Source organism: Prionailurus bengalensis, chromosome A3 (assembly GCF_016509475.1).
Source record: "Prionailurus bengalensis isolate Pbe53 chromosome A3, Fcat_Pben_1.1_paternal_pri, whole genome shotgun sequence".
Lineage (NCBI taxonomy): Eukaryota > Metazoa > Chordata > Mammalia > Carnivora > Felidae > Prionailurus > Prionailurus bengalensis.
The window spans coordinates 30,207,677-30,222,050 of NC_057354.1; the positions used below are offsets into that span (position 1 = coordinate 30,207,677).

Genomic DNA, 14,374 nt, shown 5'->3' on the forward strand with positions numbered 1-14,374 from the left:
TATTTTTTTCCTCTCAAAAATGGAAATACATTGTACATTCTGTTTGTAACTGCCAATATTAGGAATATCTTTCATTTCTGGACTAAAGCGTATACTTCGACTTAAAAATTGTTTTAAATTGTAACAAGAAGAAAACTTTAATAGAGCAGAAGATGGCAGAGACTCCCAGAGGTCCTCTTATTCCCTAGAAAATTCAGTGCCAGGCAGTGCTCCCCAGCTTGAAAGTACAAATCTTCAATCATCTGAACTGGCCAAAGCCCCAACACAAGCTTAGTTAATGATCCAAGGATAAGCGTATAACCAGTATTTCATAAATATTGGTAAGATGCTTTTATGCATAAGTAATCATTTAAACCGAGGTTGGGGGATGGCCATCTCTGTGTAACATTTGCCATAGGGTATAGTACTTTAGGGACTTATTATTACCTCTTTGCTGTTAATCTCTATGAAAATTTTTATATCTTCTCTGACTTATATTTCTGTCCTTTGTAAAATGGTCATATTGAAGTGCCAGGGATGATATATACAAGTTTAAAAATGATAGTCTGTCCTATCATTTTGCCGTGGCTCAGTCAGGATAGGGAGGTTTTCTTTTATCTGTGGGTATATGTAACTTAGTGGTTTTTATCTAGAAGCCTGTTTTGTTCAAGACATTGCTTATACATAGCTGTGTCTCTTTTGCCTGCAGTCCAAGCTCACCTTAACCCCATGGGTTGGCCTTCGGAAGATCAATGTGTCCTACTGGTGCTGGGAAGATATGTCCCCATTCACAAATAGTTTGCTACAGTGGATGCCGTCTGAGCCCAGTGATGCTGGATTCTGTGGAATCTTGTCAGAACCCAGTACTCGGGGCTTGAAGGCTGCAACCTGCATCAACCCACTCAATGGTAGTGTCTGCGAAAGGCCTGGTAAGTATATGGGTGAATGATTGTCTTTGGAAGCTCACTGAAAGAGAAACTGTAGGAGGCATAGTTAAATATTGAGATGTGTGAGATAGTCACGAGCAACAGATGGAGTATTGGTTTCAAGCATATGAAGTAGAGTGTCACCCAGAATTTAAACGCAGAAGGAAATAGTCTTTGGCTCTGCGTACTATGAGCCATAATCATAAACAAAAATCACTAATTCTATTCAAAAGAGCCTAATACTCTCATTTACAGTGAGATTGATTGGTGTGTTGACCACAAAAAGTGTTGAGAATTTGCTTCGACAGGCAGATGTCTTGGTGCTGGCAAAGAAATGCTGTGGAAGAGAGAACAAGAATGCAAAGAAAAGATCAGAAGAGCAAGCAGGTCACTGCAGGGACACTAGACAGAAAAATGAGGAGAGCGGTTACGTGACAGCAGAAGCAAACCTGAACCACGCTAGAGCTGTGAGAGAGTACCGAGGAGCACCCCCTGAGTAGCTTCTCAGGTTCAGATCTCTCCTCTGGGCTGCATTCAGGCTCCCCATGGGCTTGGGGTCTCTCCTCTGGGCTACAGTCAAGCTTCCCAAAGGCAGGCCTGGGGGCAGCCTCTGCAGCACGCGCAAGCGTCGTATTCCTGCAGAGGGACGCAGGGACGCACACAGCAGATGGAATTTTGTGGGAGCTTTTTGGGAGGCTGGACTCCATTCACATAGTGTCTCATTTTAGCAAGGTACTGTAAGTTGTCTGAAGAGTACACAGGTGTAGAAGAGAACGCATAGCCCTGGAGGAATCCCCTTAAAATACGGTTGCTAAACTTCCTGTAGGGGAGCTTCTCAGCCTTTTTGGGTCCTGAATGCTTTGGTGCATTTAATGAATGTTGTGCTCCTTCTACCCCCCAAATACACAAAGATACAAGTTTTCATGTTGAGGTGGGTTTCAATATCCTGGGTCCCATATTTTGTAAGGAGCTTTAGAACCACTGCTCTTATAGAAAGATTAGCTTGTTCCCTCATGTCTGTCCTTAAGGCTCTTTGAAAAGAAAGTTTTTTACCCCCCAAGCGTATGTGTATACTTGACTAACCAGTACATGGTGACTCTGTTTTCTGTTTCCCCCTACGTTTAATGTTAGCCCACTGCATTGATGTCGTGACACGCTAATGGGTCACAACCCACCCTGACAGGCCTTTTTGATCTCAGCCAACGTGGTGGGAGCTCTAAGTGTCTCTCTTGGGTTTGCTTCCCAGCGAACCACAGTGCCAAGCAGTGCCGGACGCCGTGTGCCTTGCGGACGGCGTGTGGAGAGTGCACCAGTGGCAGCTCAGAGTGTATGTGGTGCAGCAACATGAAGCAGTGCGTGGACTCCAACGCCTACGTGGCCTCCTTCCCTTTTGGCCAGTGTATGGAGTGGTACACCATGAGCAGCTGCCCCCGTAAGTGAAAAGGGTGCCGCTCCTGCTGTGGGGCCGCGCTGTCGTCCCCTGAGCATTTTAGGGACAAGGCTGAGACTGCCAGAGGAGAACCTTCATGCAGAACCAAGCCCTGTGGGATAGACCACAGAGCACAGAAGCAGCTTGCCCAGCTTCAGTATCCTACTGCTTCATCCGTGCAACGTCTCCACACCTTACTCTCCTGATTGATGAAATAAATGGTCTCTGGTAGATGACCACTAAGGTCCCTTTCTCCCTCAACATCCTGGGATTGAGAGAGGAGGGGGGGAGTCCCTATTCTGTGTTGGGCAAGATATTGGGCTCTTTAAATTTATTGTGTCATTTAAACAGTCACTTTAGAATAGGAGTCTTAACTGACAGAAGTTGAATAGTTTGTTTTAAAAAAAAGGTAATTGTTTTTAAAAAGGGTAATTTAAATACAATGAATTCAAAGCAACCTAGTGAATTGTGCTAGTGAATTGTAACTTGTGCCCTCTTACAGCTGAAAATTGTTCAGGCTACTGTACCTGTAGCCATTGCTTGGAGCAGCCAGGCTGCGGCTGGTGTACTGACCCCAGCAATACTGGCAAAGGGAAATGCATAGAAGGTTCCTATAAAGGACCAGTGAAGATGCCTTCTCAGGCCCCTGTGGGAAATTCCTACCCGCAGCCCCTTCTCAATTCCAGCATGTGCCTGGAGGACAGCAGATACAACTGGTCTTTCATTCATTGTCCAGGTAATTTGTCTTGAGTGCCCAAAATCGAGTGTTTCGCTGCCTATTTATAAAGAATAAAACTTTGAAAGCTATGTTATTTATATGAATTTCCTTTAGGAAAAAAATAACATCATTTTAGGAGAAATAGTTTTGCATGAAAAATATTTTTTTTAAACTAATTTTGTTTTGGGATTTTTTTTTAAGTTTATTTTAATTTATTTTGAGAGCGTGAACAAGTGAGCATAGGCTGGGGAGAGTCAGAGAGAAAGGAAGAGAGAATCCCAAGTAGGCTCCACACCACCAGCGCAGAGCCTGACGAGGGACTCAATCCCACGGTCGTGAGATCATGACTCAGAGATGAAATCAAGAGTCAGACACAACTGACCGAGCCACCCAGGTGCCCCTGAAAAATATTTTCAATGTCAATGAAAACACAGAAGTTCAAGTGAGGTGTTTTGCTTTCACTACAGAAGTAATGAAGTATGTTCATTATAAACAAATACTGCAGATGTAGATAAAATAAAAGCTGGAATTCCTCTTCTCAGGTCCAGTTCTTCATAGAGGTAAAAACTTTTAATGGTTTAATATAGATACCTTCAGACATACCAATTTCTATTTTAGAGATAGAAAATACTGGGGTGCAGGGGTGGCTCAGTCAGTTCAGCTTGTGACTCAAGCTCAGGTCATGATCTCATAGTTTCATGAGTTCAAGCCCCTCATCAGGTTCTGCACTGCCAGCACAGAGCCTACTTGAATTCTCTTCCTCTCTCCCTCTCTCTCTGTTCCTCCCCCACTCACACTATCTCTCTCTCAAAATAAATACGTAAACTTAAAAAATAGAAAATACTATGCTATATAGGATTAATATGATATCCGTTGTTCTAGTTTGCTTTTTACTGAAAAATACATTGTGGCAATTGTTAGAGGAAAAATGAAAAATAAATTTCCTGCCAACCCAGAAATTCCTTTTCACAAATGTAGAAAAAAAAAAAGAAAATAGTCTTATTTTGAATAAGCATTAAACCAGACTGGTACGCCAGTGGTACACCTCGGAGGCAATCCACTAATGAGATTGCAAAAACCACGAGAAATCTCACCTTTTTTTTTTTTTTTTTAAATGTTTACTTATTCTCGAGAGAGAGGCAGAGTGTGAGTGGGGGAGGGTCAGAGAGAGGGGGAGACACAAAATCTGAAGCAGACTCCAGGCTCTGAGCTGTCAGCACAGAGCCTGATGTGGGTCTTGAACTCACAAACCGTGAGGTCATGACCTGAGCCAAAGTCGGACGCTTAACCAACTGAGCCACCCGGGTGCCCTGAGAAAGCTCACCTTTTTAAATAGGCATATAAGCTACTTATATCTTTACAGCAAGCAGCTGGTTACAGTTTGGCACTAATGCACCCAGACTAAATTCCCAAAGTGACAGGGAGGTAGGGTGCTGGCTTCCTTGATGTTTACATTTCAAAGTGATGTAAGAGGTTTATTTAGGTTTTTGAAAAGGTTTACATACATATACATGTTAAAGGAGAAGAGAAAGGATTTGTAAAAACAGGTTTCCTTGAAGTGCTCTAAGAAAAGGGAGAAGGGGGAGGGAAGGGTCCCAAGAAGAGGAAAAATTAAGCCTGCCTGCCTGCTCTCCCTCCTCCTCTCCCTCTGTTCCCTTCCTCCCCCTTCCTTCCAGTGGTTGGTCAAGAAGGAATAGACCATGAGTTGGGAAGGGTGTCCTGAGAAATCAACCCTGAGAAATTGGCCTTTGATTCAGACTGTCAGTAAATACTCAAGAATGTGCTGATGGGCCTCCAGAACAGCTGGGAGAGATTAGGTGCAGAGACCCCAGGAGGTTAGTGGGTAAGAACTTCTCCAAGAGTCTGACACACGGTGCCACTGACAACAGGGCAATGAGGACTTCTGTAAGGGAAAGACCACCCTAAGTAACAGTAAAAGGCAAGAAATAGGCTGGGGGAAAATATCTGCAGTATAAAGATTATCATCCAGAGTATGTAAACCTCTGTCCTCCAGGAAGAAAAAAATGTGTAAGCTCAACAGAAAAAGTGGGCAAAGGATATAAAGAAGTCATTCTCAGACAAGGAAAAGAGCAGGAAAATGTAAAATAAGAAACCAGTTTTTTTTTTTTTTTTTGTCTACCAAACAAATTTGTCTACCAAACAAATTTCCTTTTTTCCTCTCTAAGAGGTCAAAGGATCTATAATTCTGTTTCTTATCTACTAGTTTAATTCATGAAATATTTAAATCTATGCATTTTTGTTAATATCAGGAATATATGAGGTGAAATGGCAACCCACAGAATGGGAGAGAATATTTGCAAATCATATACAGTATCTGGTAAGAGTCTAAAGTCCAGAATACATAAAGAACTCTTAAAACTCAACAGTAAAAAAAAAAAAAAAAACCCAATTATGAAATGGGCAAAAGATTGAAATAGACGTTTCTCCAAAGAAGATACACAAATGGCCAATAAGCACATGAAAAGATGCTCAACAACATTCAAGAAATTGGAACCCTCACACATTGCTGGAAGGAATGTAAAATGGTGCGGCCACTTTGGAAAACCGTTTGGCAGTTCCTCAAAAAGTTAAACATAGAGTTGTCATATGGCCCAATATATACCCAAGAGAATTAAAAACATATGTCTACCCAAAAACTTGCAGTGAATGCTCATAGCAGCATTATTCACAATAGACAAAAGTGGAAATAACCCAGTGTCTGTCAGCTGGCAAATGGATAAACAAAATGTGATACATCCATATGATGGAATACTATTAGGCAACAAAAAGGAGCAGAGTACTATATTCTGTGACATGGATGAGCCTCAAAAGCATGCTCCGTAAAACCAGTCAGATTCAAGACTGTTTATTATTATGATACCATTTATATGAGATGGCCAAAAAAGAGCAAATATACGGAGAAAAAAAATAGCTTAACTGTTGACTAGGGCTGGGAGTGGGAATGAGGAATAATGGGCACGGGGTTTTCCAAAGTAGTGGCACCATTTTCCATTCTCACTAGAAGTCTGAAAAGGTTGAGATTTCTCCCCATGCTCATCAGTGCCTGTGTCCGTTTTTTGATTGCAGATACTCTAGTATGTGAGAAACAGTATCTCACTGGTTTTGATTTGCATTTCTCTCATGACTGATGAAGTTGAGCATCTTACGGGCCATTTGCATCTTCTTTGGAGAAATGTCTATTCAAATTCTTTGCCCATTTTTAAATTGCATTATTTGTCTTTTTCTTATGGACATGTAAAATTCTTTGTGAATTCTAGATACAAGTTCCTTACTGACTATATGATTTGCAAATATTTTCTTCCATTCTGTGGGTTTCTTTTTACTTTTTTGGTGGAATCTTTTGAAATATACAAGTTTTAAATTTTGTGAGTTCAGTGTATCAGTGTTTTCTTTTATCCCATGTGCTTTTGGTACTGTCAGAAATCAGTGCCTAACTAACCCAAGATTACAGAGATTTACTCCTGTTTTCTTTTTTTCATGTTTGTTTATCTTGAGAGAGAGAAAGTGAGTGATGCACTGGGGGGAGGGAGGGTCAGAGAGAGAGAATCTGAAGCGGAGAATTGATTCTCAAGAGAGAATCAGCCTGATGCGCAGCTCAGTCCCATCAACTGTGAGATCATGACCTGAGCCGAAATCAAGAGTCAGACTCAACCAACTCAGCCACTCAGGTGCTCCTCCTATGTTTTCTTTTTTATTTTTTTTTAATAAAATTTTTAAATGTTTATTTTCCCAAGAAACAGAGACAGAGCGTGAGCGGGGGAGGAGGTGAGAGAGAGAGAGGGAAACACAGAGTCCGAAGCAGGCTCCAGGCTCTGAGCCGTCGGCACAGAGCCCAATGCGGGGCTTGAACTCATGAACAGTGAGATCATGACCTGAGCCAAAGTTGGACACGACTAAGCCACCCAGGCACCCCCTATGTTTTCTTTTTTAAAGTTTTATAGATTTTTCTCTTCTGTTTAGGTCCACAATCCATTTTGGGTTTATTTTTGTATGTTGTGTGAGGTTGAACAGACACAGACCTGGTCACGAGATACTTCCAGCTGTTTGCCACTCTCCCGAAGCCTGCTCTGTCTCCCAGCCTCAGTTGGATTTTTCAAGTGTCAGTTGGTCAAATGCATCTAGTCACTTTCCCTGTCCCCGCCTTCTACATTAGGAGACAGAATGTCTCAACTCCCCTTTTTCTATTAGATACCTGACACTATCTGTTTTATAATTTCTAGAAATTGTTCAGTATTTCAGAAGTATCTCTCAATACACTTCTGATAGCACTTTTTCTTCTTATCCCATACTCTGATTGATTTATGCTTGTTTTTACATTTTTTTCTGTACTTTCAGTGGGATTTTGAAGGGGAAGAGAGAGAGAGAGAAACATTTGTTCAGTCTTTTTATCTTAAACTAGAACACAGATTTTTATTGGTAAATGGTTTTAGGTGTTACATTTTGTGTGTGTGTTGTACTTTGCCCTTTTGACATCTATACAGTTGTTCACCTTAACAGGAACAACATGTATATCCCACACCAAGTATTCTTGGTGCATTCCTAACTGATAGAGTCATTTTTAAGTTTTTCAGCTGCAGTCTGTATAGGACAAGTCAAATACCTGCAGGGATTAGAAAAGAGGTGGGTAAACAGAACTGATGCAAGACTGTGGAAGGTTGCCGAGACGGTGAAAACCTGTATCACGTTGGTCAACCAAGAGAGATCTGCAAAGGTTGCTAAAGAGTAAACCTTAAATGTTTTCACCACAAAAAAGCAATAGTAATCATGTGATATGAGGCAAGGCTAACATTACGGTAGTAATCATTTAGTGATATATAAGTGTATCAAATCAATGCATTGTACTTCTTACACAGTAGTATCTCAGTAGAGCTGGAGGGGAAAAGACAGACTTGCAGAATGAGATCTTCCATCTGTAGTGGTACAGGTTATGCACTCTGTGGATGGCCCCACTGGAATCTGCAGTGAACAGCAGTCCTGAGAGGCCCAGGTTTTATATGCCTTTCTAGTTGTAAAGTCCTGTGTGCATCAAGAATCTTACTAACTCCACTTGTGGAAATGTTTTTATATATAAAGTGGTTATTTTTCTAAAAGAGAAAAATTGAAAGCAAACTAAATATCAGGATGTAAGGGAATGGTTAAATAACTTGTGATTCATAGAAATCATTCTGCCATTTAAAGTTTGGTAGGGGCTGGGGCGCCTGGGTGGCGCAGTCGGTTAAGCGTCCGACTTCAGCCAGGTCACGATCTCGCGGTCCGTGAGTTCGAGCCCTGCGTCAGGCTCTGGGCTGATGGCTCAGAGCCTGGAGCCTGCTTCCAATTCTGTGTCTCCCTCTCTCTCTGCCCCTCCCCCGTTCATGCTCTGTCTCTCTCTGTCCCAAAAATAAATAAACGTTGAAAAAAAAAATTTTAAAGTTTGGTAGGGGTGCCTGGGGGCACAGCCGGTTAAGCGTCCATCTCACAGTTCATGGGTTCGAGTCCCGCGTCAGGCTCTGTGCTGACAGCTCAGAGCCTGGAACCTGCTTCGGATTCTGTGTGTGTCTCTCTCTCTCTCTGCCCCTCCCCTGCTTGCAAGCTCTCTCTCTGTCTCTCTCACACAAATAAATAAATAAGCATTAAGAAATTTTTTATGGTTTATGATAGATGAAATAACGTGGTAAAGTAACCATGCTATAAATTTAAAAAAATCAAAATTGAGTGTTAATATGAGCACAAACTGTGTTAAACTGTATAGAAAAAATACTGAAACTAAAATTCCAAATGTGCACAGTGATCTCTGGGTTGTGCAGTTGAATATGATTTTCCTCCCTTCCTTACGTTCTTCAAACTTACTCTCGTGAACATACATTATTTTACAAACAAGAGCAAATTATTTTTTTAATGGCTGTAGACTTTCACCTTGCTGTGGTATATTTCTGATTTCCTGGACTAGCCGTATATGGATGTTTTGATCTCATTTCTCAAACTAGTTTTTAGTGGGCCAGTTTGAATGATTTTGCATTTAGAGGTAATAAGGTAATAAAAGACAGTTGCAAGTAAATCTCGTGGAACTGACTCCACCCTATTCTACCATGGGACAGGCCCCTTCAGATTCTTTTTCTTTCAGCTTGCCAGTGCAATGGGCACAGCAAATGCATTAATCAGAGCATCTGTGAGAAGTGTGAGAACCTGACCACAGGCAAGCACTGCGAGACCTGCATATCTGGCTTCTACGGGGATCCCACAAATGGAGGAAGATGTCAGCGTGAGTCACGTCCCTCGGGGTTACTGACTGCAAAGCAGGCAGAACACAGTGCTTCTGTTTGACTTGAATATCTAGGAGGAAAAAAGCCACTTGGTTTCGGATACTGCATTTCTTTGTCATACTTGTCAGGAGCTCAGCTGAACGTGGGAGGGAGTGAGCAAGGCTGCCAAGTGTCTGAGTAGCTGGTTAAAGCAACGAGCCAAAAATGGAAGAGTTAAGCCTTTAATCATTCACTGTGAGGGTAAAGCAAAAGGCTTAAACCTGAACCCGGGAAAGCTCTGAGTCCCCTCGCTCCATTTCCACCCCCCTGGAGTGAATGCTGGATGACCATCAGGTGGATCAGCACAGAGGTGGGGAGAGCCCCTAACAGCAGGCTCCAGCAGAAGCCTGTAAGGGACCCTGAGCATGGGAGGGGAGTGGGAAAGTGCCAGGGACCTTACTGAACTCGGGGGCAGTGTCTTCAGGGCTACCCCCTTCTTCCCCCTGAGGAGGCTCAGCAGAGGCAAGAAGGTCTGCCCCAGACGTCAGATAAAGAGATGAGGGAATGCAGGCGCCTGAGCTAGAAATGCAGACATGTGAGAGCGTGGCCTACTGGGGGTGGGACAGGGCGGGGGCTGAGACCCTGCCGGCAGCTCCCTTCAGAGACTGCTACCCAGGCCAGTGCAGGAGGCCAGCGAGGTAAACGTGGGTCATGGGCTGTGGTCAGGTCCCAAAAACGACACACAGGGTTTTAACCAGATGCAGGACTCCTCAGCACTTCTAGTATATTTTAAGGATTTAAAATGATGAACTGCTTTTTGGCTTGTTCTTGTTTCCATTGGGAAGACCCTTCAGGTTCTGAGCAGGAAAGTAAATAAGAAAGGAAAATCTTTGCTCACTTCCCAAATCCCACCTCCAAACTCCTTAGCACGGCCCTTGAGAATCTGATCCCAGAGCAACCAGGAGAGAGCTGGCATTTTAGCCATACATCCCTTCACCTCTCAGGGGTCAGTCTCCTCATCTGTAAAATGGGGAGAATAGGGTGGGGTTGAGGTGAAAGTAGTCAGAGCAGGGCGTTCAGTAGATGTGGGCAGTTATTAGTACCCTCTTACTGCCCTTTCCCACCACTCTTAAGTAAAAAATTCTTGCTCAGATTAAAAGGTATTTAGTAAACATATTTTTCCTTCTCATTATGACTGGGCTTCATCCGTTCAATAGCAGTCAGGGTACCTGGCATTACTGGGGAATGTACACAAGACGCTGTGCCTGAGGCCCCCTCGGGCATCGGACCTCGGGCACCTTTATCCTCTTCAAGACCATGCATTCTGCCTAAAAGCTCACTGTGGCTTGTGGCCATGTGGGGAACCACATCCAGGACATGGGACTGACTGCTGGGCCTGCTTGTGCCTCCAGGTGCCGTCATCCCCATTTCTGCAGCTGCCATTTAGAAAAATGACATCTTCTGAGGCATTTGTGGGGCTTGAGTTCACTTGTCCAGAATTTAGAGCTAGATTTCTTTTTCAGAGCTGCAATCTATAACGGCATGATTTTTAAAATACTATGAGTGGCACCAAGTTTTTAATGTTTTCCTCTTAGAATTGTGTAGTCCTGAGTGAAGGACAGTGGCCATGATCTACTGAATGCTTACCGTGTCTCATTCATGTATTACCTCCCATCATCCTTGCAGCTAGCCTGTGAGGTGGATACTGTTCTCATCCCCATTGCATAGACAAGGAAAGTGAGGCCTAGAGAAGGTAAATAGCATGCCCAGAGGAGCTCCTCCTTACAGAGGAGCTAAGTGCGGGAGAATGAACTCGTGCCCAGGCAGCCTGACGTCAGGCCCGAGCTTCTTGCTAACACACCCCACTCCTCTCTGTACCCAGCAGAGCCAAGAGCAGAACACTCGTGCTTCTGACTCCAGCATCCATCCTCTTAACCGCTGCCCTATTCAGTTTCGTGAGTTTCTTTGGGCGATTTTTTTCTTCACAGGATTTAAGTACACCTGTCCTCAGCCCTAATGCCTTTAATTTATTTACAGAAAAACAAGGTGTAAAGTGAAAAGGTATTGAGCGAAAGACTTGTTTCATCCCATGTATAAAATGTGTCCTGGCTCACACTTATGCATTGGATGAAGAAGGTGATTTGTTGATGGCTGGAAGAAGAGGTGACAGGAGTTGTCTTCTGCAGAGGCTAAAGTGGAAGCAGGGTAGTGAGCCTTGCGGGGCCCCTGACCTGCCATTGCAATTTCACCCCAGTTCTGAGCCCTGTTAGGATTTGAAACGTAGCCTTTGTGGAGCAGGCACCTCAGCTGAGGCTGAGCGGCCAGACCAAGCCTCCCCTCAGGGGCTGTCATTGCTCAGAGCATCTCCGTGGGGGCAGGGACTGTGTCTGTGTCCCCACACCCAGCGCCATACTGGAGATGCTTCACAAATATTTACTGAATGAATGAGTCATAGTAGTGAAAATCCATCTATCAAAAAGGTCAAAATAGATCAAAATGGTTGCTTCAGATGGCAGTGGGAACCAGCATTCTCTTTCCTCCTGTCCTTGGATTTTGGTTCTTTTAATGTTGCCTTTACATTATTTGAGATAAATCATTAGCTGAAAAACTTGAATCTTATCCTTTAAATGCTTTCATTTTCATCTGTCTTTCCTATCAGATCCAATCCAGATAAAATTACGTGTTTTAGGAAAAGTCTGTGGTAGTAGTCGTCTCTTAAGCCAGTTGTGACCTCCATTCCTTTTCCTTCCCCCAGCGTGCAAGTGCAATGGGCATGCGTCGCTCTGTAACACCAACACGGGCAAGTGCTTCTGTACCACCAAGGGCGTCAAGGGGGACGAGTGCCAGCTGTGAGTACCACACCCTCGGGCCCCTGCCACAGGCCACACCTGGAGTCAGTGACTGACAGCCAGGCAGGCTGGGTCTGTGCCTTGTTGTCATGGGCTCTGGGGGATCCCCGGGTTGATGGATTTGGAAGTTCGCCCTTTCTACTTCAGACAGGTCTAATTTGGTCAGCCTCCATACTGAAGAGGTCGTAGGTTCAGCAGCAGTTCCTTAATGGTTCTTTAGTTCACATTTTATGTTTGAGTGACACTGACATTTCCTGGGTTCCTGACTTAGATTCATCTTTTCACCTCAGTCGCTACTCAGTTTTTGTCACATCCAGGGATTACACCCTTTCCCAAGAAATTTGGAAGAACTGGTATTCCAGGACAGTGTTTTATTTAGCATTTTGGTTGTCTGATAGTAGAGATGATCCTCAGGGCTTTAACCCATCCCTCCTTATTCTAGCATTTTCCTTGGTGAAGTATGTCAGACGTCTTCCAAGGAAGAGTCTGGGGTTCCCATTCATGAGGATGCAGATAGCGTCAGACAGACATGGAGCTTTAGCCCTGACTGAGCCTCCACTGAGCAGGGTGCTCTTGACAAATCACTTAACCAAGCTGAGCCTCAGTTTTCCTGTTCATCAATAGTGGGACTAGCAATAATTGTTTTTAGTGTCCTGGTGAGTTGAAACAAGAGATTGTTCCCCAACAAGTATATACCTGTCTGCCTCCCCAGAAAACCTCATAAAACACGTGTTCCAGGTTGACTCATTCTCAAGAAGAGACTTAAGTGAGAGAAATGCATAGTAGTATCACAGCATTGAGCTGATACAAACAAATACATCATTGGTGAACTTTTTTTCCCCCAAAGAACAGTAGTAATAATGTCACCAGTGACCCAGACCTTGCTGGTGATGTTCAAGGAAAGAATTGCTCTGTCTGCATTTTATAGTTCACACTGCTGTGCATATTTACTGGTTTCATGATGCCTTAAAGCTAGTATGTGAAGAAATGCTTAATCAAAGATTAAGTTTAGTCTTGTGATCTAGGCTCCTTTAAACAGAAAAATATAATAGAACAAAATTAATGACTCCTTTTCTCAGGTGTACAATAATGAAATGAGGTATAGGTCCAGTAAAAGACTTTCTCTTCAAGAGATTTTATTTATTTGTTTTTTATGTTTATTTATTTTTGAGAGAGAGAGAGAGAGTGAGTAGGGGAGACGCAGAGAGAGAGAGGGAGACACAGAATGCAAAGCAGGTTCCAGGCTCTGAGCTGTCAGCACAGAGCCCGACACGGGGCTCAAACTCACGAACCATGACTTGACCCGAAGTCGCACACTTAACTGGCTGAGCCACCCAGGCACCCCTATTAAAGAGATTTTAGATACAAGCAAGAGCTAAGAATCACCTGGGATCAAAGGACACAATATCCCGTATTATTTATCTGAGAAGAGTGCTTGACCCAAGCTTTCCTCCCTTTCTTATAGCTCTTAGCTACTGGGCCTGCCAGTATGAATGACCTTGTGAAGTGGGAGATTGGGTTTTGCTGATGTTCATAAATGATATTTGTGTATTTCAGTGGGGAGAGTAATTTCTTTTTTATTAGACTTTATTTTTTTTCTTCAGACTGGTGAACCACGTTCAAGGGTTTAACAAACAAATAAATAAATAAATGTGATTCTCAGTGTTTAGCCTTTGCCTGCTTATTTTTACAGAACAGGTCAGTTTTATTCAGGGAGAAGAGGAAGGAAGTGAGAAATGAATATTTGAAAAATATTTTAACTTCAGTCTTAGAGGAATATTTAGTCCACACAAAAGTAAAAATGTGTTTTTTATGTGTTTTCAAAAAACCAAGGATCTAGGTTTATTATATTTGGATTTGTCTCCTGCACTTTGGCAAATGTTTATTCGTTGGTGGTGGTGTGAACTGCTGGGCCATCACTACTGAACCTGAACACAGACTCTCATCAAGCTCCCTGATCTGAGTAACAGTGAAGAATGTAATTGTACAGACTCAGACTTGTTTTCAGTTTAGTTTTATATAAAAGGATCTGCTTGATTTTAAAATGAATGTAGATTTTGTTTTACCTAGCAATAGAAAATAATCTTCATTTTTATCCTCCTAGATGTGAAGTAGAAAATCGATACCAGGGAAACCCTCTCAAAGGAACATGCTATTGTAAGTGTTTTCACAATTCATATTTGTCTAAAGGCCAAATAGATCAATAAAACTTAATACTTTAACATGGGTTG

The 14,374-nt window shown here is 42.8% G+C and overlaps 1 protein-coding gene across 5 annotated transcripts in view; it reads left to right on the forward strand.

The window, feature by feature from the left end:
- Positions 1 to 14,374, forward strand: part of ATRN (attractin) — a 160,957-nt gene that overhangs the window by 86,365 nt on the left and 60,218 nt on the right. For all 5 annotated transcript variants that reach the window (XM_043602787.1, XM_043602788.1, XM_043602789.1 and 2 more), the window contains exons 16-21: positions 689 to 908; positions 2,152 to 2,337; positions 2,837 to 3,070; positions 9,177 to 9,314; positions 12,050 to 12,143; positions 14,248 to 14,300. In XM_043602787.1, the coding sequence (XP_043458722.1) occupies positions 689 to 908; positions 2,152 to 2,337; positions 2,837 to 3,070; positions 9,177 to 9,314; positions 12,050 to 12,143; positions 14,248 to 14,300 (925 nt within the window). The remainder of the gene's footprint in view (positions 1 to 688; positions 909 to 2,151; positions 2,338 to 2,836; positions 3,071 to 9,176; positions 9,315 to 12,049; positions 12,144 to 14,247; positions 14,301 to 14,374) is intronic.